We start from the raw sequence: 24,073 nt of genomic DNA, 5'->3' as shown, positions 1-24,073 counted from the left end.
GCTGCGTTCTGTCTCGCGGGAAAGACGCCGTTAAGCGCCCCACTTCATTCTTCGCGGCGGTTTGCTTTACCGTCGCAACTATCTTCCCGAAGGACGCAAGCGGCTCTTGGTTATTCCCCGCCGTCTGCGCTCTGACATGTGCGCCGCCTTCCATGCTGACCACAGTGCGCACATGCCAGAGCATTGAAAACTTACACCCGCCTTCGCCTCCGCTACTATTGGCGCGGAATATTCCACTTCGTTCGCTGCTACATCCGTTGTTGTCTCGCTTACCAGCGCCGTAAGAAGCCTCCCTGCCGTTCAACCGCTCCTCTACAGCCTTTGCCTTGTCCTGCGCGCCCTTTTGACCGCGTCGGCATCGACTTTTACGGACCTCTTCCAATCACTCTTGCTGGCAACCGCGGTATAATCGTTGCCATCGGCCATCTCACGCGATACGCAGAGACTTCGCCGTTGCCATCTGCATCGGCAGTGACGCTGCCTCCTTAATTTTATAACATATCATTCTACGGCATGGTGCATCACATGAGCCACTTAGCGACCGAGGACGTCTCTTTCTGTCGGACGTTGTTTGGTTGTGAAGCAATGCCACGTACGTTGTTCGTCGAACTGCCACTGCCTAGCATCCTCAAACGAACGGGTTGACAGAAAGATTTAATCAAACATTGGGCGATATGCGGGCAATGTACGTACGTCGCTTCCGACCACTCAAATTGAGACCGTGTTCTTTCCTTTGTGACGTATGCCCATAATACCGCTACGCAGACCACCACTGGGTGCTCTCCATACTTCTTACTTTGACACGAGCCCTCGTGCGTGCTATATAGACACCCTCCTTCAGTACCACCCTGACGTTAGTGAGTCGACAACAATCTCTCAAGCCGCTAAATACGCTGAAGAGTGTCACCAGACTGCTCGCTCCCTCACCATTGCTGATCAGCAACGCCAGAAACACCATCGCGTTGTCTAGGAGGCTTGATGTCTTATACCCCCGACTCACTTGCATGGCTCTGGATCCCGTCAACCAGTCCCGGTCAGTCAACGAAACTTGTTTCGAAGTACCATGGTCCTTACCGTGTTGTCAAACTTCGCCGGTGAATTACGTCATCAAGCCACTTAGCCGTCTTCAGATCAACGACGCCGAGGGATCGCTAAATCAGTACTATGACCCTGCTATAAGAGGAACACTATAAAATTCTTGCCCAAAGCGTTGGTGTTTTGACCTTTATGCAGGCGACGCCGTGTGCATTTGTGTAAAACCTGAAGCAGAAACATGACACGAACATGCTCCATACTTTCCTGTCAATGACACGGCATTAATGCAGGCAACGCAAAAACTGTCCAGTTTACCAGTTAGCTGTGCAGGCCATCAGAAGTGCGTGTAGCGCCACTTCGTAACGAAGCAAACGGATAACTTATATTTTCAAGCGAAAGAAAATAATTTAAGAGCTCAATTCAATAAAGCCCGGCTTGTTCGTGGTAGCAGTTGTCGACAGCATAATCACGTGTTCACGAGCGCGCCCTGCTGACGTTTTTTTTTTCTTCTTTTTGTTACGAAGCTAAACTTGGTAAATCATGTAATACGAGCTTAGCACTATAATATGCACATAATCGCTTGTTCGGGACCACAATATACACTACGCAATGCACGGCAACATCACTGCTTCATAAGGTACAGCCACGAGCTGGCCTTGATAGTGTTCTTGCGCTGGGCCAGTTCCTTCCTCATGGCCTTCATGACCATAATGAACTCTACATCGGCGTCCTTGGGACGCGCCGCCTTGGCCAGCAGGCGGACGTTCATGACTGCAAACTTGCTTTGCGTCGGGTGCAGGCACTCGTGGTGGGCTATGCTCTGGACGCTCTTGAGCAACTGTTCGAGCACGTGGCCCAGCTCGGCGGTGGCGTTCTGCGGACATCGGATGCCGACCTGCGTGAGGAGCATGATGATGCTCTTGGTGACGTACTTGTACAGCAGGATGAGCACTTCGCGGAACAGCCTCTTGTCCGCGTTGGACGCGCTGCCCCGCGGGTACTTCCGGAAGGCCCGCTCGATGGTGGTCTTTGTCCACAAGAAGTCGTTGCAGACCTGGATGAGGGCGCTGAACTGCGGCTCGCTCATCTGCACTTCTCCCAGCCGCTGGAGGAACTTGAGCGATTCGAAGCCTTCGTCGAGTTTGGCCAGCGTTTCCACTTTGAGCGTGTCGAAGGAATTACTGCGCACGGTGTCAGCGGAATGAAAATATAGAAAATAAACGCTTTAGTCTTGAACACAATGAGTATTTTTCTTTAGGAGGTGATATAGATCTTGTCACATAGTGACTCTGTGAGTGACTCCGTCATGTGAGCTAATTTGTTATGCACAAGAGGCCTGCTGTGTTGGCATACGGACAAAAGCCTTGCTGGTAGTGCTTCAAGCAGCGACTAGATGGAACGTACTTCGGGTGCATTTTTGGCGCGGGTGTTTCTAGTCGTCGTAGCGCGTGTATTTTCTCGTGCCGCCACGATGGTAATGATATCATTCAAGCCGAAATGTGTTTCTTGTGATTATCAAACCTGATAACCCATGATAGCACACGCGTGTTGGACGTGATAGTATAAACAAAGGGTCCGCTGCCCGATTCCAGCGCCAAAGGCCCGTCAAGAATACGACACTTTACAGTTCGCTTTTTTCAATTCGAGGCAGACGTTAAGCACCGTTTATGCCAATGAAGAAGAGGACGATCACTCGTGTTAGATCGGTATCCGCGACAAGGGTGCATCATGAACAGCAGCAATACTGTAACCGGTATGACATATAGTATACATCACGGCGTGCATTAAAGTACAATGCGCGCCCATCGTTACATCTGAAATCCCTCAGCTGCAAGAGATATACCAGTCAAGGTACAACCACGTAACCAGAAAAATTATTGTCAAATCCTCACCTTTTTGAACCTTGCCTTTCGACGTGGAGCTTTGAGAACATAATAGCTCAAGGGTGACTCATTTTGCAACCAGAGCGCTCGTCAAGCTCTTCGCAGACAGCCCTAACGCAGACGGTTGACACAGCCCTGATGAAAGAGGCTTTCTGTTGCTTGATTACGAATGCAGGAGGCCGCCAAGCGGCGTGAACTTGAAGCGCCGCGAATTTCACAAGAACCAACAGTTTGCATATCGTTCAAAATTACGATAATTAAACGCACTTTGCCAGAATATTGTCACAATAGATAGATAAAATACACCACTGGTAGAAGGGTAATACATTTATGTCTAGACCATGCATATGCGATTGTATACGGTGCGCTTCGCGTCTCGAGAAAGAGGAAGAACTAATCGCTGCGACCACGTCCAGACCAAGATGATGATGATGATAAACTCATCAAGGACATCATCATCATCATCATCATCATCACCAATCGCCCAGAGTGGATACGAGCCACTATTTTAGGGACACCATCATCATCATGTCCAGTGTGGCGCTTCGAGGGTACGAGCCATGTTTTGAGGCGACAACAACAATGGACGTTTGCTACGCAAACTTAGATAAAAGGCCCACTGTGCCGTCGTCTCGCAAACTGCTTCAAACAGCGAAAACGTCTCGAAGAGCTGCGAGATCTAAAGAGGGAGCAACGCCACCGCAGCAGCACCGCAGGATGTACTACGTCTGGTTCTTCGCCAACATGGCGTGGGCCGTTCTAGCTTTCCCCTTAGGCGTGGGCGCCATTTCGCTGGCTCGTAACTACCAAATGTATCGCGACCAGAAGGACCACGTCTTGGAATGGAAGACAAGGTGGGCCCAGACCACTAAGCCAGCGCCGGCGTTCCGTCATGCCTGGAGTGGCGTCGCCTCCAGGTCCACAAGAGCGCCGGACGTGCCGTACCGAGAGTCGAAAGAGTGCCGGAAGCCGAGGGTGCTGCCAGAGTCACCGTGGAAGCCACCGTTCACTGATCCTATCGAAGACTACCCGACGGCTGATCCCGTGGATGGTCCGATCCTTTGCGTCTTCAACCACAGTAGTTACCGGAGGGACAAGGAGCGGGCCTTTCGCATCGGTCTCGTCAACGGCCGTCTCTGTACGCACGTCGTCTACGCGTCCGCCAAGGTCACCGGCGACGACTTGACCAGCGCGGATCCCGGCTTTGACCTGGTCAAGGAGGGCTTCAAGAACTTGGCCCTTCTGAAGACCAAGTATCCGCACCTGAAAGCGCTGGTGTCTTTCGGCGAGTACGAGAGAGGCAGCGCGAACTTGAGTATCCTCGCCTCGTCGGTGGTGCGGAGGTCGAAGTTCGTGCAGAACGTGCTCGCTTGGCTGATCGAAAACGACTACGACGGAGTGCACGTCCACTGGACCGTCGCGGACGCCGGAAGATGCGGTTCTCCGCATGACGCGACGCGGCTTGCCAAGCTGGTCGCCAAGCTGAGATCGACTCTGACCCGCAACTACACGATTGCGCTGACGATTCCTCCGTTCAAAACTCAGAGGAACGGCTACGCGCTCGACGACCTCGTGGCCAATGTCGACTACTTCGTCGTTCGGACGCACGACATTCACGGTCCGGACGCGAACACGACGCACTGCGCGTCGCCCTACACCAGCAGTGGCCCGTCGCTCACGAAAGCTCTCGTCGGCGTCGTCGAAGACCTGCCACCGTATACGACTCAGAAAATCTGCTTCAGCCTGTCTTTCGCGGCACTGTCGTTGCAACTCGGCAATAAGGCATCCGCGAACAGGAATTCGGCGCCCGCGAAAGTTCTCGGACCGGGCATCGAAGGCAACTTCACTCGCACCACAGGTCGCATGGCCTTCTACGAGGTGTGCGCGCTTGGGGACCTTGGCGCGTTTTTGGATTTCAAGGAGATTTGCTCCTACAGGGAGATCGGAAAGAACTGGATCGGCTACGAAAGTCCCACGTCGCTGTCGTCGAAGCTTTCCGAGATATTCCGAAAGTTGAAGGTATATTGCGTCGCGCTGTGGGACATCGATATGGACGACACGAAAGGGACGTGCGGGCTGGGTCGCACGCCTCTCCTGGCGTCTGTCCACAAGGAGCTCGTCACGGCTTCGTCCCATAACCGAGCTACCTCAGTTTCGGCACAGGAGGCGCCATAACATGCGGAATCAGCACGCGTAAAAATGCTGCCCTTCTTATATGACGAGATTGCAAATAAAAAAAATTAAAAAATGCTTTCGCTTAGCGTGCAGCACTGCAAGGTCTGAATGATATCATTTCAACCGATTCAGCACCCGTTGATCAAATAAACAAGTTTCTTTGTTTCGTGCGCTTTGTCGCGATCGAAAATAGTGGCTCTCGTTAATATTAAATAAATAACACAAGTAACACAAGCAGTGTGTTATTTGTTTTGATAATCGTGCATCTCTCGATACTTTATATGTGGCGACCGTTGCGGAGTTTGTTGTGCACCCAAGTTGTGCGACATGTTTTTAATTATGAAATGACGAGTAGAAAGCACAAAAACGTCAAATTATTCAGTACAAGAAATTATTTACATCTGGCACGTTGTATTCTTTAAATTATGAGCAGCAACATATCATCGGCCAATGTCGACGTTTCTAAACGCAATACGTTGTTAATCGAGAGCAGCGGGGGCAAGTTCGAAAGCTCTACCTCCCTCTAATTCAAACGGAATTTTGTTAATTAATGTGAAGATAATTAAAGAGGTAACAATCGTTAGTAATTTGACTTTTAGGGATATATTAAAGAATAGATGCGTTTAATATTGTTGGTATTTATGGTTTTGTTTCGCTTACTTAGATGTAAAGAAGGAGAAGTGGATATTTTGCAGTAAGCATGCATCAATGAAAGTTTAACTTATCGCCAATTCCCACACGCTTGTAGGATAAACCTTTTTTCTTCTTTTTTTTTGTACGAGAAGTTAAGAACTCTTTCCCTGAACATGAATACGGACTTAGATGCGTTAATTTCAACAACGGAACAAGAACGCAAACAGTAATGTGGAGCGAATGAAGAGTGTCCTCAAGCCGCCCCCCTTCGCTCGATCCCATCACGATATCTCTTCCACACGCGTCACGATTCCCAAATAATCGCACCGGCGCCCCGGCGTCTTCCCCAACCTCCGCAGTACGTCGCCACTCCACTTAGCGCGCATTACTGCCTCGGAACGTCAGCGGCACATCGAACCTCAACAATGGCGCAAGTTCTCTATTCGGGCAAAACAAACGCAAGGTCTGCCCGCCAGGTATAAGGCAAAAGGAAAGCGTCGAAAGCTCTCGTATACTTCGCGCCACGAGGCATCCCACGCGTAATCGTCGATTCCATCATCGGTCCCTCGTTAAGCGGCCGCAGAAGTAATAATAATGATAAACAAATAAATGATAATAAACCATTCCTTCGAAACAGCTCCGCATTCCGTTGTGGGGGCGCGATCATCCATCCGCCTCGGGGACGTGATCGTCCCGACAGGAATTATCCGGCAAGGCACGCATGCGCCTACGCCAGTTCTATACGGTACGTACAGAAGCAAGGATGGTGGCGCGGCTGGCAGATGCCGACGGTGCATCAAAGGAGCATCAGGCGGATAGAGCGCAAAGTGCACGCAGTGTGTGTGTGTGTGTAGACTGAGACGGCAGGTTGCGGGGTGAATACGTCGGGGAGGTGGTTTGTAATGAAGGGGGCAAACGCAATGCACTGCACCGGCAGCAGCAAAGCAGAAGCAGGAGCAAGCGCGGCAGCCATGAGACTTGCGAGGAAATTCTTTCGAAATTAGCCTCGCGTGGCGGACGCGCGCGCGTGCGCGGTGGGTGAGGCCTTGCGTGGCTCTTCTAATCGCGCCAATCTGAGGCTGAAATGAGCGCGTTTTTTTTTCTTCTTCTTTTGTTTTCGAGGCTTGGCCTTGGAACCCTGGTGAAGTCCCGCACCTCCCACCTAACCACCTCACCGACCCCAGTACCGCCTCCTCGCACTCCGTCGCCACCCCCCCCCCCTTCACCTTCCTATGCTTCAAGAGAACACGTAGAAGAAACAAGGGAAGCATGCAGGGCGGCCGCACAAGACCGGCGTGGGATGGCCGCCCATCCGCTGTTGATGTCGATTCCTTTTCAACGTCCACCCGCCGTGGTTGCTCAGTGGCTATATATGGTGTTGGCCTGCTGAGCACGAGGTCGCGGGATCGAATCCTGGCCACGGCGGCCGCATTTCGACGGGGGCGAAATGCGAAAACACCCGTGTATTTAGATTTAGGTGCACGTTAAAGAACCCCAGGTGGTCAAAATTTCCGGAGTCCACCACCGCGGCGTGCCTCATAATCAGAAAGTGGTTTTGGCACGTAAAACCACATAATTTAATTTTTTTTCAACGTCCGCGGTGTTTCTTCCTTTCTTTTGCGCGTGGCTGATAAGCAAGGAAGATCAAGTGCGAAGGCTTATCTTTCTAGATGTTTTATCTCTTTCGTGCGATCCTGTGTAACGATATAACGATGAGCAAAACTTGGCGAGCGAAGCCAGATTCGCGGTATGCCATAATTCACTAAGCGCAGTAACGCTTTGGTTGTCGTCGTTGTCGCTGCGGTGAAGTCCAGCGGTGCGTCGCAGTGTGATGTATTAAAACTTCTTGCTGGGCTAGTCGGCACATTGCTTAGAAGAACCAAGTTGCCCGTTCAAGAAACGACAACTACGGGAAAACGCGACGGAGATGGAAAGAGCCTTTTCCTGTGGTTGTCTTTTTTGAGCGCGCAACTTGGCTCTTCTAAGTGATGTATTAACTGGCTGCTCTGTTCTGTTATACAGGATGTCCCAACTATAATGCGCCAAGATTTAAAGATATGGAAATGCCACGTAGCTGGACAGAACCAAGATATTATTGTCTGCCGTCACTTGCAGATACTCAGACTTTTTTTGCATTTCACTCAATTAAATAATTACTCTTAATTATATAACCAACTTCCAAAATGTTAGAAATAGATGAACAGCTTGAGAAAATTGTAGATCAACATTAAAAACTCCCGATAAAGCTTTCTGTTGATCAATACGTGCTACATAAAAGTATTTTTCCGAGTGTGAAATAAGCCCGAGAATACACAAAAAGTGTCTCGAGCGGCCACTCGCGCGGCAATTTTGCGTGTATTCGCGGGCTCCATTCCCGCTCGGAAAAACATTCTTATGTATCACGTACTGGGCAACAGAAAGCTTTATCGGGATAATTTAGAGGCCACACCAAAATGAAAGCAATAAGGAAAGAGGAATGAGAACATAAGTGGTAAGAAAGCTTCTCTTAAGTGCATTCAAACATACCACATATATGGTTTCCACGTATAACCGCATAGTGCTCATGCCCACCACGGAGGAATGGATTAATGGCCAGGAATCCGGTGGGATTAGATGAGTCGCCACTAACGAATTCTCCTCGAAAGCAGATTGCTCGTACGCATATGCGTATGTTACCGATACCGATAACCGATACCACACGAAGCGTGCAAGACCTATTGCTGATAATACTGCACCAGCTATCGCGTCACTGCTTCGCATTATAAACAAGGTGTAAATGCCTTTCTTTCTTTCTTTCCTTCTTTCTTTCCTTATTTATTTATTTATTTATTTATTTATTTATTTATGCTAAGGATCAAAGCCACTTAGAAAGTACAAAAGTACAATTCCTGTATACTCTGTTTTATGACGTCACCGCTTTCGTCCCGCCGGGCTTGGAAACGGAAATTTCGATCCCAGTAGGCCGACGTCATAAAGCAAAGCGCACAACAGGTCTTGTGATATCTACGTGACGTTGCAAGGATCCTCAAAACGATCAAGAATTCGCAAAGCGGCGAAGCGCACTTGCCGACTACTTCGCCCCCCCCCCCCTCCTCCTCCTCCTCCTCCTCCTGTGGTGGCGATCCCTACGTGGGCGCGTGCCACGCTTGGCCCGACGCCAATCAAACGGCGAAGTGCCGCCGCACCAGCGGCGAACCGGATCTGCTGTGGCGCACTGTGTTGCGGTGTAGTGCTCGGAAGCCGCCGCCACCGCCCCGCCGCTGACGGTGGCGTTGGCCGCCGGTGGGCACGCCGGGTCACGACGGGGTCCGCCGGAAACGAGCCCCCGACGTGACCTCGGGGGTCACGCGGCCTGGCCCGGACCATAGAGTACCGCCGCCCGTGTCCGGCAGGATACTGTGTTCGGTCCGAAAGTCTAGCGGGCGAGCCACCCCTGCAGAAGAACGGCGGCAAAATGTGCGAGGGTGGTGGAACCAGCAGCTTGTCCAGAAGTAGGAGGTCCCCTTACAGCCTCGAGCTTTGGGACCTCCTTTTGTATACACCTTTTGTTGCTGTGCTTTATTTTCGTGACTGAATGAGTAAAATTCTTCTTCTTCTTAGAATAAATTTCAAGTCTGGGGCTTTTGAGTGGCTTTACCACAATACGTGAACATTTTGTGATCAAGTAACTTGAAATTTATTAGAAACATCCGGTTATGACAAAATATAGGGCGTGAATTTTAGCTTCTATAGGATTCCCTGTCCTTCTTTTCCGAGAAAAACTAAAAGCTCGATACGGGTTAAGGAATGACACAGTTGTCCTCCAGTCCGAAGATTCTGCCGGAAGCACGTATATGCCTGTATATAACATTATACATTTAAATCATGAGACCTCCAATACATATTAAAGTTAGGGAGAGATAGTGTGGTGTGAGTAATGACTGTAATGGTGACGTTAGAAGAAGCAGGTTGAGCCCGGCGGTCGAAGCCGGCTATTGCTCAGCCACTAGGATATGCTGTCACTAGGATATGCTACAACACATCGTTTCATGCAGTGTCTCTTGGGAATGTCAGGAGACGCGAAGATTCCTTGCGGGCTATATGCGTAATAGAGATTTCGGGTGTGTTGCAAGCACGAATGCGGAAGGTCTTTCTTCAGTAGGTTCTGAAGAAGAATGTTCTATGATTTTATTTTGAGAAGACGAAGATAAGAAAGAAAGAGGTTCAGCAGCTTGCTGCTGGCTCGTCACTCTATAAAACGCACTGAAAGACACTATACACTGGCGTGCTGTCGTGGCGAACACTGGGGCAAGATTTGTTGCTACGCTGATATAAAGGCACCTTTCTGTTTCTATAGGCTGAGAGAAGTCGTGGGACGTATAAGAAGCAGTGCAGCCCCGATAACTGTCATTCAGTTCCACGTGAAGATGAATGGCGGCGGAGTGAGTGAAAGGCAACGGCTCTTACTCGGGAATGGCACAAACGTGCTCGCCCTGTTGGCATTTACGCCGGTCGCTCCGTTTCTATCATTCTTTCTTCTACTCTTCGGCACGGCGCATTATGGTAACGCCCTTTCATCGGCACGCACGCCTACGTACTATCCGCCGCAACGTCGCACACCCCGTGGCCGCCCCTCGAACAAGTGAGAATTCTCGGAGTACACGCATGCACGCTGCGACCGCGCTATCCACCGTTTCACGCAAAGCCAATCCGCGGGTCACGCTTACGCCCTTGATCCGTCCCCGGTTCACGAAGTTGCGGCGCAAAGACAAGTCGTTCCTTTATGCTGCTCTCTCTCTCTCTCTCTCTCTCTTGCATTTCTCTTCTAGCTTTGTACATCCCAGGACCTTGCGCGAGTTTTCGTCGTTGCCTTTATAGACTATCCTCCCTCCCTTTTTGCTTTTCCGTTCGACACGGAACACCGCTGAGCTAATCGACTGTTCGAAATCCGAACGACGAAACGCATATATATAGCGAGCAAAACGAGGGTCACGACAAGCTTCGGGAATTTTTCTGAATGAACGCCTTCCCCTCGGCCTCCACACTTCTCTCCTACGGCTGGCCTCTCTTCCCCGCTCCCTTGCCTGCCGTCTAGTCGGAGCCGCCGTTTCGAAGCTCGAACTGTGCCCCGACTGATCGAGCGGCGAGCGAAATCGGAATCGAACAGCATAGCCGCTGCTTGCACGCACGAATACTTATAAATAATAACATGACAGCGACCGGCGCAGGGGGTACGACGAAGGCTGGGGGGGGGGGGGAGGGGTAGAATTGAGAACCCACGGACACGCATACGCTCTCCATAGCGACGGCGGATGCCCCCTTCTCCGTGCCACAATATTATTGTCTTTATTTTTTATTTTTCTTCTAATTTTTTTGCTCCTGCCTTACAAGGGAGCCACGTGTACACTGCGTAGTACAGCGTTTTGTTGTTGAGTTGCCTCCGCCGTCAAGCAGTGGCGTCCCGCGGCGCAGCACGCTCCAAGGGGGCGGCGCTATCACGCCGCGCGGCACGCACACACGGACAGAGGGCGCGCGCTCAGCGTGCGTGGAGCAGTGAAGCCCCGTCCTGCAACAGCAGCAGAGGCAGGAGCGCCGCGCCGGACAGAGCCCTGTAGGCGCGCAACTTCTGAAGCAGCCGGCCAAAAGGAGCCACCAAAGAAGCAAGCCACCGACTAGAAGTCATGGTGTTACACAGCCACCGCCTCGACCCGCGCTTGGGCTGCCGCGATTAGACGAAAGAAAAAAAAAATGCCCCGAAAAATTAAACACTCAAGAAATATTGATTGAAACAGCGGTTCCGAAATTATTCCCTGTGGTACGAGAGTGCATCGGCGTCGTGACCCCTCCAACCTGCGGCGGCGGTGGCGGAGTCTTTCACGAGAGGTCTACTCGCCGCATCCGTCGAAGGCTGCATGCCAACCCCCCCCCTCCCCCTCCCTCTTCCACGTATGTACTCGCTCACGGCACTATGAGTACTCCCTACATTCAAAGCGTGCGTCGGTGTACGTACGTGCGCTGATCACAGCCTGCACGCAGGGTTGCCTTCATCGCCCGAGCGACAAGCCACCCATGCGCACTCCACGATGCTTCACCTCCCCCACCCCCCCTCACGCCTCTGCAACCGCCAGGCTACATACTCATACCGTTCCATGTCCACCATGCGCAGGCAGTGCGTTCCGCTCTCTCCTCATTCCTTACTTTACGTTACCCTCGGAGCTGTGTATATACGCAGGCCGGCGTGAATTGAAAGAAAGGAACCGAGGATGAAACAAACAAAAAAAATCCCTCGCCGCGTTTGGCACTCGTCGAGTGCGGAGATGCTCCCGCGGGGAAGCATTCTGGCGCGCCACGCTCTTTGAAGAAGGCGGATGGCGCTTGACCCGACCCCGCCGTGCATGGTGCGCACGCCGACTGGTTGATGGAACGCGCGCACGCCGATGATGCCGGGAGAAGAGGGAAAAGTGACCAGCAGGATATACCTGCAAACGTTGCCTTACTTGCTCACGGTGCATAAAAAATATGTTAACAATAATAGAAATAAAGAAAAATAAAATGAAAAGAAGAAAAGCGTTGATATAGTGCACGATATATCTTTCCGCGCACGTTTGCTAGTCGAGTGGGCGAGGCTCCGGATTCGGTGCCCTTTCGTCAAGCTAATGCCGACCTGCACGAACAGTGAGTGTTGTTCGCATCCGTCTATATACTCCGCCGCAGTGGCTCGTTCGTTATACATGGAGATTTACTTCTGAGCACGAGGGCGTGGGTTCGACTCCCAGGTGCGGCGGTGGCGGCATTTCGAATGAGAGTTGGAATGCAACAACTCGCACACGCTGTTCTTTGGGTCCGCGTTAAAAAAAAAAATGGTGGTCAAAACTGACACAGAGACTCCACCACGGCGTTTCTCAGCGTCTCAACGTGTTGCTTTGGAAAGTTAAGCAACCTAATTTAAATTATTTTGCTTATTTCGTTACTACGAAGGCAGGTAATTCGTGAAGCATCTATAATGATTTTCGCAGTCACGCCAATGGCGCAGCCCAGATCATTGAGCAGCCCAGAGCAGTCAAGAGCAGCCCAGATTATCGGCAGATTAAGCTTATTCTTGGCTTCGGCATCATAGCGGTGCTGTTCAATCTCATTGGAGTAAAGGTGGCCCGTGTATATATACAGTTCGGATACCTCTGTCGGGAACCTCTGTCTGGACGCTTCAAGAAAGCTCGGGTCACTGGCTCGTAATGGCACTCTGCGGACTGGAACTCTCCCCGTCTCTCGAATTAACGCCTATGAAATCTCGACACTTCCATGAAGCGCCATATGGCTACGAGGCCTCTTCCGCTGCGATGCAACAATGTATTGTCGCTTGTAGCTGGGTGTGGCCTTTATAAAGAGTAATTCCTTCATCGTTGAGATGAGTGACGCACCTGCCTGCGACATTGCTCGTGTGAGGAGTCGATCAAACATCTCCTCTGCATCTCTCCCCCTTATGACGAGAAGCGCCTTTTTACTGAGCATCACGTGATATCATCTGGTTCCGAGATCATTCACGACGACAAAAGTATACCTGGACCGTGGCCACGTGCCTCACAAATCCAGAGAGCGATACCCATTACTGCAATTCCCGAAGCCGACAGACCTCAATGGGCGACTGTAGTTTCTATGTGCATCTGCAGACGTAGCGACACCCTCAGCGTTTTTTCTTGTTTTCTTTTTCGAATTTCATCCCCTAACCCCCTTTCCTCGGTGTAGGGTAGCAAACCACACGGGAATCTGGTTTAACTCCCTGCATTTCCTTCACTTTTCTATCTCTCCGTATATAGAAACACAAGAGCTTGACTCGGTTGCTCTATTTGATCACGACGGACGTACGCGCTATTGCAGGATGCACTTTCCGTCGCCGGTCATTTATAACGCTTCCCCGGCACGCAGTTCCCACGGTGGTTCGAACCGCGCACAAAGCGCGCGTCGCCCGCAACTGCTCAATATTCCTCCGCAGTTCGCCACGAATCGGCATCGATTGTGCGTATCTGCTTTCATTCTTTGGGTGCGCATCATCCGCACGAAACAGGGAAGCGGGGGTCGCCGGAATGCGCGTCGTGGCCTGCGTTCGGAGAGAAAACGACCGTGAACCGGAGGGGAACGGCATCACGACTCTTGCCCCCCTCCACGATCTCGCCCGGTGCGTGCCGACATCATGTTGTATACGTTCGTGCATTCAATGTATACGCGCACTACACGGGCCTCCATTGAAACAGAGAAAGGGAAGAAAACAAAAGAAAAAGTTCTGGCACGGTAATCCTGCTTCGCCGCCCGTTGAGGAACAGGTGGGCCTGCAGGACAGGTGGAGAGCTCTTTCAGATAAGACATTCCATTATGAAAATTAACTGCACATATTCTATAGATAGCTTATCGATTTCAAGGATGGTTCACATTCTCATAAAGTTGTCTTTTTGCTTTAGCAAAATGTGCCGACTGTATGTAGACAAATCACGTAGACAACAAAAGCTTTTTGTTGTAATTTCTGCTGCTGCCGAAGGTATACTTCCGAAAGTGTTTTAAAAGCGTTTTATTTGTCACGCCGTCATACGCAGAACTAGCAAAAATGGTTGAACAGCTGGAAGCTTGGTCAGAAAAATCGATGGAACAAATAGTAAACAAACTTGCTGAGAAAATGCACACACAAAATTGGCTCTGCTGATAAAGTCGTCGACGAGTCAAAAGCGGATGTTGAGGCTCTCTTCTCAAGTGCACAGCTGCTCGCTTCTTTAGTGGAAAGCCTTAGGGCAGAAAATGCTTGTCTTAAGACCCCCAACAAGGAACTTAAGCCTGGACATGAAATACTGATGAAAATAGTTGGAGAACTGGAGCAGCATTCAGGTAGAATAATGTCGAGCTCAAGGGGATTTTTTGCAGCTGGGGCGATGATTGGGTAGCAATTGTGAAAGCTCTGGGTGCGAAGATTAACTGCCCCGTCCTCGACACTGACATTGAGGTCGTGCACAGCATGCCGGCTAAAGCAGGCCCGAACAACAAAACCATCCTTGCTAGATTCCATTCGTGTGTTAAGAAGAAAGAATTCACCAGTAAGGCACCAAAAGGCCTGCGTGGGCACCAAGGACCTTGGATTTTCTGGTCTACATAATTTCCCAATTTATTCAAAAAAATAGATTGTGGCGTTTTACGTGCCAAAACCACGATATGATTATGAGGCATACCACGGTGGGGGACTCCGGTAACTTGGAGCACCTGGGATTCTTTAGCGTGCACCTAAATCTAAGTATACGGGTGTTCTCGCATTTCGCCCCCGTCGGGATGCGGCCGAAATGCGAAAACACCCGTGTACTTAGATTTACGCTAACGACCATCTTACTCACGAAAACAAAAAGCTCTTAGCTAAAGCGCTATCACTCAAAAATTAAAACGCCTGGCAACATCTGTGAACAGACAACTGCCAGATCAAAGCCATAAAACAAAAACGAGAGCCATGTCTACCGTACGTATAACTTCGGAGGCAGATCTGTCAATCTTCCGTTGATCGGTCTATCTTTCGTTAGTTAGGAACTACTTACAAGTACCTTAGGCTACTTCCACCATGAAATCTCACTTCTCAACTTCTAAAAAGCTTTCTACCCGAAGACTGTATGTCGCCTAACCATTTCAATGTGCACAGTACTAAAAAGCATCATGACAAAATCTATGCTCTGCTGACGTCACTATAGGCCATCCCTTCTCATTCATCTGCATGTCAGAAACATGGTTTTCCCTTGACGGCAAGCATTTCTTTTCTTTTCCCTCATATGCTTCCGAACTATGTTTTCGTTTGTCGAGCAACCACGGTGGAGCCGCAATATTCATCTCATCTGCTGTGTCCTATAAACGGAGAACCGATCTTAAGCTTTCTTGGAAAAACTGTGAATTTGAATGGATAGAATTCACAGTCACCGTTTCCCCCAAGCACAAAGAAAATTATTATTGGCTGCGTCTATCGTTCACCGTCATCATCACTATGAGATTTTTGTAAGTGCTTAGAAGCGCTACTTAGCACATTGGCTGTGGAACAGAAAGGCGTTGCCATCATGGGGAATATCAATCTCAACATTTTAGAAGATAGCAACATAGCACCTATGGGATAAGAATCCGAATAAATGCGTGACAATACTTTAGCCGGCCTACTTTACTAACATTATACTACGCCTTCATTCACAGCCATTTTACTTACTGTATCCACACACATCTACTCCCCTTATACAGCGTTTATAGAACCAAGCCATTCGGTTAATCACCAGTCAGTCCTTTCCATTTCCAACGCCTTTGCACTAATTCTGGAATATAACATCCTCCCGTTAACACTTACGGGTAAATATCACTTATTCATCACTCTATGCAAGACTATAAAAAACCTCATTCCAACTGATGCATTTGACAATTCCAACAACACCAGGTTTCTTTAAATAACAACTTTCTGCTACCAAAAGTACGCAGTAAGGATGGAATACAGGCTACCCAATTTTCAGCTATAGCATTTTGGAATAACCTGCCTAACGACCTAAACAGTGTGTATCTTTTGTTACACTTAAGAAAAAAACTCGTCCTGTCTTTAATAGAAGGTTGAGTTCACGATGCTCATGTTTACTAGTGCCGTTTTGTTGATTTGTTGTAGGTGAATTATATTTAATAGTTATGCTTACTAGTATGTACAATCACTGTTGCTTACTCACTTCTCTTCGTGTACCTCAAAACAGAAGGTCCCCTTGCAGCCTCAAGCTATGGGACCTCCTTCTCTATATTCAACCCAATATGTACCCTCTTTTTAAATCATAAAAGTTCTTTTGATGTGATTTTTTGAAATGTTTGCAGGAGCTTCAGCATGACCATGCTGTCTGTAGACTACCAAACTGGTTGTTTGCAGTAATTGTATAGGTATTACCTATCAAAAAAAAAAGTGAAGCCAGAAGCTGCTATCTAAAATTGATGGGAACGAGAAAAAAAAAAATTTTTTTACAGCTTCCACTGCACCACGTCTGAGGAGACTAATTGCATCTAAAAGAAAGTTAAATAAATATGCGAACTGTAGAAGGAGCGTATTTCTTATTTCGGCAATCAGTTGGTTTACAAAGGGCACTGAAACTTACAAAATTAAAAGAAAATTTACGGATGCATGAGGTTTACAGCTCTGTACCTGAGCAATGAAAAACAATGTGGCGCACCTGTAAACTGCACCTGTTAAGTCACCTAAAGCCGGCAAATTTCATAAATTGTACAGCAATCTAAAATGTACCAGTAATTTGCGAGTGGAGGGTGCTAGAGAAACTATCGCAAATACTGGAATAATTGCAGGTAGGCCTGTGAAGTGATATATCAAATTTGTCCGCTTCAGTGCAGCACTAACAACTGGGTAGTTCACAGAACTTCAATATTTACTCTGGGGGAAATGGTACGCACTTGTAAACTTGGTGGCTAAACTTTTTATTTCATTTGTTAAACTCGGCTAATGACGGGCGTTGGCGGTATTGGGCTACGAAAATCTGTAAATATATGCGCGGAGAGAAGTTGGGAACGTAGATATAAGGCAAGCGAAAATTGGTTTTGCGCCGGTTTTCGGTGCCAAAGTGCCGCGTCCCCCTTTGTGGAACGGTTTGTGAAAATCCAGCAGTCACGCTTATTGTGCATTCAGGGTAGCTAGCTTTCACCCCATCACTACTGCTTCATTACCACTCTGAATGCCTCATACAGAAATAACGGTAAAGTTGCGATAATTCAAGATCGCGCACTTCAACCTCTAGGTTAATTGAAATGTATCCAAAGTTTGATTCGCCAGTAGTGTTTTCAACGCATTTCCAAGCTGTACATTTAAGAATGCACTCGACACTTACCTTCCTTGGTGCAGAGCAACACATCCTGAACCATCTCATAAGGCGCCAAGAGTTGAAACGTTCCTATACGCTCCGGCATACGTTGACGCCTGCCACTACGAGGTGGCGCCAGCTACCTTGTCTCGCTAATGTCTCGCGCTTGAAGATCCTGACATGGGTATGGGATGTGCTGAGGGCACGCGGCTTTCATCTCCGCAATTATCCGTGACCAAACCAAGATTGCTTCTTTATTCTATGACCAAACTGTCACAGTTATGCGTGACTTCAGATTGCTGTTGGCCTGATAGGATGTCTTTTCATATACCTGGTTCTCTAACTGCAACATTCGGTTAAACTACACATAGGAGCGCTTAGTTGCAATAACTTCGCTGGGAACTTATATTTCCTTTTTCCATTATCTCTCGATTTTTATTCCCTTTAGTCCTCTTTGCCGATTGTGGGATGATAGGGCAAGTTATATAAGCTTACTATATACATAAAAGTGACGTATTCACGCTTATACATTAGGTTTAGGAATTTTCGCGTTTGGATTGCTTGTTTTATTTCTTATATCTGTTCGTACCATTTTATTTGTGATCTGAGTTTCATACGTTTGAGTCTTTTGTATAGGGTTGTTACTCGGAAATGGCGTCCGTACGGCTAGTCTACATTGGGGAAGGGAGGTAGGGAATAAATATAAATATTAGAGAAATGGAAGGTTTCCTGAAGACATTTACATACAGCGAAAATGAGACGTGCTCAAAGACGACCGCACAGGCCAGTCGATATTTAAAAGAAAGAAGAAGAACTGACTCCAGATAGCGCTTTCAGAAAACCTTGCGCCGTTGGATGGAGAGGTCGGTGGTCCAGGATCATCGTGCTTGCCGAATCGCCGGTCTTCCAATCAAGTTAATGCGGCGGAGAGCGATTATCTGCGGCTATCAAACTAAGGACAGTCACACAAACACCGGGCCTTACAGCCTATACACATAAAATTTTCCTCGCATAAAGTTATACCGGCTGGAGCGTGCAGTCCGGTGCGTGTTAAATTTTGCCACAGCGAAACATTTGAGCACTTGCTTTTAGAAACCCCAACTTTCAGCAAGTGTCGCGCTGTATATGCTGAACAAGTTCCAGCAACTTGAGCTTTATCAATTACTTTTTCCTTTCCTAAAGGTCGAGTTTCAACTCGATATGCGGCTTACAAAACTGTTGGAATTCCTGTCAGCTATGGGTCTCTGTACTCCCCTCTGTAGACTGTAGTGTTCATACTCTTTGTGGTGTGATACATATGACGTACTGTGCCTTCCTAATCTCTTTCTTTCTCCTTACTTCTTTCTTTTCCTTTCTTTCGTATTTTCAAATGGGCGGACGTGGTGGACCTTTCTGGAGACAATTGCTAGCCTGCTTCTCTCTGTGTGTATGCGAGCTGTTTATAGATATATGTTTACATGATGAATAATAACCGATGTACAAGGTGGCGGACTAATCGTCTAACAGCGTCCATCCTTGAAAGTGTACTAAGTGTGCAATGATTCCAGAACGGTCTAAGAGTAAGCAAAGTACCACGTACCCTCATTCACATCTCGAGTGCATCAAATGACGAGGACATAAGAGCCGTATCATTAAAGACCCTAGTGAATCGTTTGTTGCTTCGTTTGTGGTTTTAAGATTCCCGCACGCACATTCGTGGAACAACGCATTGCGCAACTACTTCGTATACCAGCTATACAACTCGCGGTTATTATATGCACCTTGCTTTCATTCGAGTTGAGAACCCGCCAACCCACATTTTGTGCTCCGTAGCATCTGGTACTTCTAAATAGATGACCACAATGACGACAGTACATACATTTGAACCGAATGGAATTAAATGCCGTCGATAGACGGAAGAGAATCCTCAACGCTTTCCGGTTCAGAATGGACGCTCCACACAGCATTGCTCATATCATCATGCCGCGGCACGCGGTTCCAAGAAGACGGCTTTCACGCAAAGCACGAGTGCTGGAGAACACCCCCGCACAATCATGTTCTGACATTTTTTTTTTTTTCCGTGGTATGCGGACGTAAGAACGCGTCCGCATGGAGGAAGCTCGCACTTTACGGCGCCTCTCAGAATGGGACGGCGACGACGACAGTGGTGGGACGGCCGGCAGATAGAGTTGCTCCTGGGCGACGCGGGGAAAGTAACACAAACGCGCAGACTCGGCAAGAGCACCGACGAAATGACCAAGGTATATACGAAGCCACCCCCGACGACCATCACCGGCAACGGGCTGCAGAGCAGCAGCCACAAGTTCCTTCTCGTGTCCGCCACAGCACGGTATAAGGCAGGCGGGCAGTACCCCGTCGATTGCAGACCATGCGCGCGCGCGCGGAGACATGGGACCCGCCCCGGAATCACCGCGTCCATTGTTGCGGGCAACGGCGAACTTACGTAAACGTAAAAGGCGGTCAGATGCCTGCGCCGTGTACAGCAAGGAAAGAAAAGCAGAAGAGGCGGGACATCTAAACAACGCAAGGAAAGAACACACACACACCAAGGCGAGCACGTCGTGAAGGTAAGAGTATATGGTTCGCTGGTCCCCTGCACAAAAGCCAAGATTCCCCGGAATGCGGTGCGGGGGCGAGAGAAGGGCGGTCGATGAAGCGGCCGCGACAACAACGCTCTGTGCGCGCATCACGTGCACAAAAGAAACGAAGCGGACGTTTAGTGTTTGCGGATCGGCCTACTCCATTGTGGGCACCTTGTGTAGAATTCGCCGGGATGGCGTTGTTCGGCGTTTTCTTTCTTGCTGTTCCTCTCGACGCTCACCAGTTTGAGCTTAGATGCAGAAAGAATGTCAAACGCGAACTCAGGGGCATCCAGGAACCTCATACGGATGCTGCGAACGGCGCAGTATATAGCTCGCATACGCTCATTCGAAACAGCTATAGAGACAGCCTTGGAACGTGCGAAACTCAATGTGTATGCGATAATCTTTTCGGTTATTTCTTCCGGGTCCGCAAGCATATACACAAAACTGAATTATTTACTACGGAGGACACCATATATGGTGGGGCGCGGGTCATTGATTTTGTACTGATAACAACTTTCAAGCATTGATTCTTTGTACAGAGTTACAGCAACAGCAAGTGGAAGCGAGAGGAAAGAGCAGCGCACGAGAGGCTCCAATAGGTGGCGATATATGAAGGCCACCTTGCGGGCCGGGCCCATTCTAAATTTTGGCGAAGAATACCTTAGGCAGTAAAAAGAGACAACAGTACTGCTCGAGCGTCCCGATGGGTAATAAGCAGTTAAATGCGCACTTTTAGTACCTGTCGCAGGCTTCTTGAAGCAACTATCTTGTTAATTTTCAATTACTTCATATTTAAAGTGTTCAATTTTCAAAATTTTTGTTTGTTCTCTTTCTCTAGATAAACCATCCGATTCCGCCTGTACTAATGGGGACGAGGAATAAACTTTATTTGTGCGCAGCAGATTTGAGACCTAGGCCACTCTACCTAGATGACGGCGGCCTCGAGCCTTTGAGCCCTGGCGGCATCTTCAGCCTGCTGGATTGCCTTGAGTTGGTCTTCCGGTGCCCAGCTGAGCAACGCGCTCTCCCACTGCTCTCTGGTCTTGTTTATTTTATTCTGTGTGGGTGACCGAGGACAAGCCCAAACCATATGTTGTAGGTCCGCCCTTTCTTGGCAGAATCTACATCTATCCGTGTAAAGGTCCGGGAAGGAGTCCGCGAAGTAGTAGGATATGTATCTGTTTGTAAGAGGCGCCATGCCGTCGCTTGCCGTCTACTCAGAGAGGAGTGTTCCCGGGGGAAATGGGCCCTTCCCAATTTATAGTGTTTTGTGATCTCGTTAAAGCTGGTCATCCGGTCTCTCTCTGTTCCCTAATGGGGAGCTTTAAGTAATGATTTCTTTATTTCTAGAAAAGAAATCTTTAAGCGCACTATACTTACAGGTTTGAAATGGAAACTTCCAGTTTTCTATTCATGGAAAACTGGAATTCTTGCTTCTTGACGCTACAATTTTTGCTTCTTCAAAACAAGAATGAAGTTCGAGGTGCAGATATTTGAAGGCATGGAGCAAATTATGACATCAGATATCCATAAACAGTGAAAAAAATAAAGGAGTCAGGAATCTTTTTCGTTATTTAATTTACCTCATTTGACATTGTGGTTTATCGTGCCCTGCATCCCCAATGCTAGTTAAGAGGTTATCATTCATCCAGCTTTAGTATGAGTAGTCCGAGCTCATAAGTATTCTGTATTTAGTTCACACTGATCACACAGGGCGCCTGGCAGTTCGCATTGAACTGCAGACAACTTTCGTAAGCATGCAATGTGAAGTGTCTCCCTAAAACACAAGTAGGTTACTATTTCCAACAAACGTGCATAAGCCGATCGACCGCGTTCCTGGAACTCGGACTACCTGCTTCCCATTCATCATACAATGACTACTGTTCTTTCACGCCGATTTACAGCGCTAAATGATTTTGGTACGCTCTCTGAACGCTTTCTGCTTGCCGACTAAAAGTTGCGTGGAAGCACATCTCGGCCAGCTTCGAGGCCCGACCAACGCTCATGAACAGTTCCCGCAAATTGCACCACACTTGTGCCAGTGCACTTATAAGAGAAATGCCGATGCACTGTGGTCCATCCAGATTTAGTGCACAACTTTACGTTCCTGACGCCCTTCCCGCTTGATGGCGCGCACATCCGGGCAATCAAATTGCAGACTGACGGTAGGGGGCAACCACACAGTCCCCAGATGCGTATGGCATATGGATGCGAGACAAGTCGGCGGTATTATTTCGCCCGTCTACACCGCACTGTGACGTCGTAAATGCAGCCGGCTGTTCCTTATTTAAGCGAGGCAATCCCCGCCTCGAAGAGCCGTAACCTACACCTGCCTTAAAAATGAGGTCGTCCTAGGGCAGCGTGAGAACGCATAGGCGATCAGAACGCTTTCGTCTGAAGATGCTTCTCCTCCTTTTAGACCGCAGGGGCGCCCGTGGGAAAACGGAAAATGTAAGCGGTGCCGTAGACGCGCTGGCGTATAATCCGGACGGGGACACGAGTTACGGCTCCGGCGTAATTGGCTGAACTCATTAGATGGAGAAGAAGTCGTTGGCTCCCCCTTACGCGATCGGCGTGCATGTATGGGCTGACGATAAGGAAGATCCGCGCTGACCGTGCGATCCGCTTTTGCCATATTGAGAACGTGATGGGAAATCGTAGTAAATGCCTTCGTGGATAGATGGCGCGACGTTCCTGGTGGGCTTTTAGCTGGTTGTTAACGAGGAGCGAATAGCAGGGAACACACACAATGAGAAGACGTCACTTTTTGGGGCAATGAGATTCTGGAGAGTTCGATCCTTTGTTAAAGTACACAACAGACCTTAAAGACCGTTAATAAGCGCTGCAGAGAAGTAAAAATAACGGGCGAGTGCTGTGGCACTAGCAATAACTACTGCGCTTATTACTGAGTGTTCGTAATATCCGTTCAGCTATCTATCTATACATTCCATGCATTGAGCACACGTGTCTTATGTGTTCCGAGAAAAAGTTGCAATAAACATCTAGTTTGGTTTTGGTTGCCTCGATGGTTCACCATGGGGAATAGTGCCCACGATAACACACGTGAACTAACCTTTTAAATGCAATTTCATCGACTTTTGCTAATGGTCTCTCGTTCTTCAGTACGTGTTGCCAGAGGTGGCAGGTAGTACAAACACAGGAAACAATTAACTCATAATGGCACGGCTACCTTTTGAACTTGTGTCTTCGGCCAAAGCAGCGCAGCCAGTCTCCAACGGTTTTAACTGAAGTAAGCAGCCTTGTGTACGAACGGATCGAAAAGTCAAGGGTGGACTGCAATTGCAGAATGGAATCGGTGACCTAAAAACATTGCAACATGGCGAGCAAACATGAGAACAAAAGGCATCGTGATGCACTATGCACAGTTGCACGTCGGGAAAAATATGTGGTGCGAGGCATTAACATTACCCTGGCACAGACCTGTCGCATAGCTCTGTCCTGGAAAGAACAGGACCTTATAAGAACTTGTTGTTGGGCGAGTTGGTGCATACCACAGAGAGAGCACGCATGTTCTTGCAGTTATAAAACTATTTGCTAATGTGCACCAACTCGCCCACCAACAAGTTCTCCTACGTTCCTGTTCTTCCCAGGATAGAGCTATGCGACAGGTCTGTGCCAGGGATTATGTTAATGCCTCGCGTCCTAAGCACTCTCTCTGTTGCCGTTTGTTCGCGCAATTATAAAACTGCATGCTAAGAAGAATAGGAAGTTAGGCGAGCTTGTATGTACGCCTTCGTCATTGACTGAACCACGAGAAACAGACGGAAACGCGATACAAGAGTTATACTGAATGAACGCTGTCCAGTCTACCTCTTGCATCGTATTTACTCGTCTGTTTTGCGCTGTTTAATCATCCATGCACTCCTTCAAGTTATCCCACGCCTCCACCAAGATGTTACGTCGAAAGACGCAGACGAAAGAC

At 48.7% G+C, this 24,073-nt stretch overlaps 3 protein-coding genes across 3 annotated transcripts in view; 1 reads left to right on the top strand and 2 right to left on the bottom strand.

Moving 5' to 3' along the window:
• The window catches only part of LOC139060066 (enoyl-[acyl-carrier-protein] reductase, mitochondrial-like), a 437,551-nt gene that overhangs the window by 19,622 nt on the left and 393,856 nt on the right, over positions 1-24,073 (bottom strand). The window lies entirely within an intron of this gene.
• On the bottom strand, positions 1,377-3,103 carry LOC139060067 (uncharacterized). The gene is made up of 2 exons (XM_070538853.1): positions 2,928-3,103; positions 1,377-2,216 (listed from the first exon to the last, which is right to left on the bottom strand). The coding sequence occupies exons 1-2, from the start codon at positions 2,966-2,968 to the stop codon at positions 1,658-1,660; spliced, it is 600 nt and encodes a 199-aa protein (XP_070394954.1). The 5' UTR covers positions 2,969-3,103; the 3' UTR covers positions 1,377-1,657.
• Positions 3,400-5,178, top strand: LOC139060063 (chitinase-3-like protein 1). The gene has a single exon (XM_070538847.1). The coding sequence runs from the start codon at positions 3,447-3,449 to the stop codon at positions 5,091-5,093; it is 1,647 nt and encodes a 548-aa protein (XP_070394948.1). The 5' UTR covers positions 3,400-3,446; the 3' UTR covers positions 5,094-5,178.

This window comes from Dermacentor albipictus, chromosome 5 (genome assembly GCF_038994185.2).
Source record: "Dermacentor albipictus isolate Rhodes 1998 colony chromosome 5, USDA_Dalb.pri_finalv2, whole genome shotgun sequence".
Taxonomy (NCBI): domain Eukaryota; kingdom Metazoa; phylum Arthropoda; class Arachnida; order Ixodida; family Ixodidae; genus Dermacentor; species Dermacentor albipictus.
The sequence above is the reverse complement of the archived record's forward strand: the minus strand, read 5'-3'. Positions and strand labels throughout refer to the sequence as shown.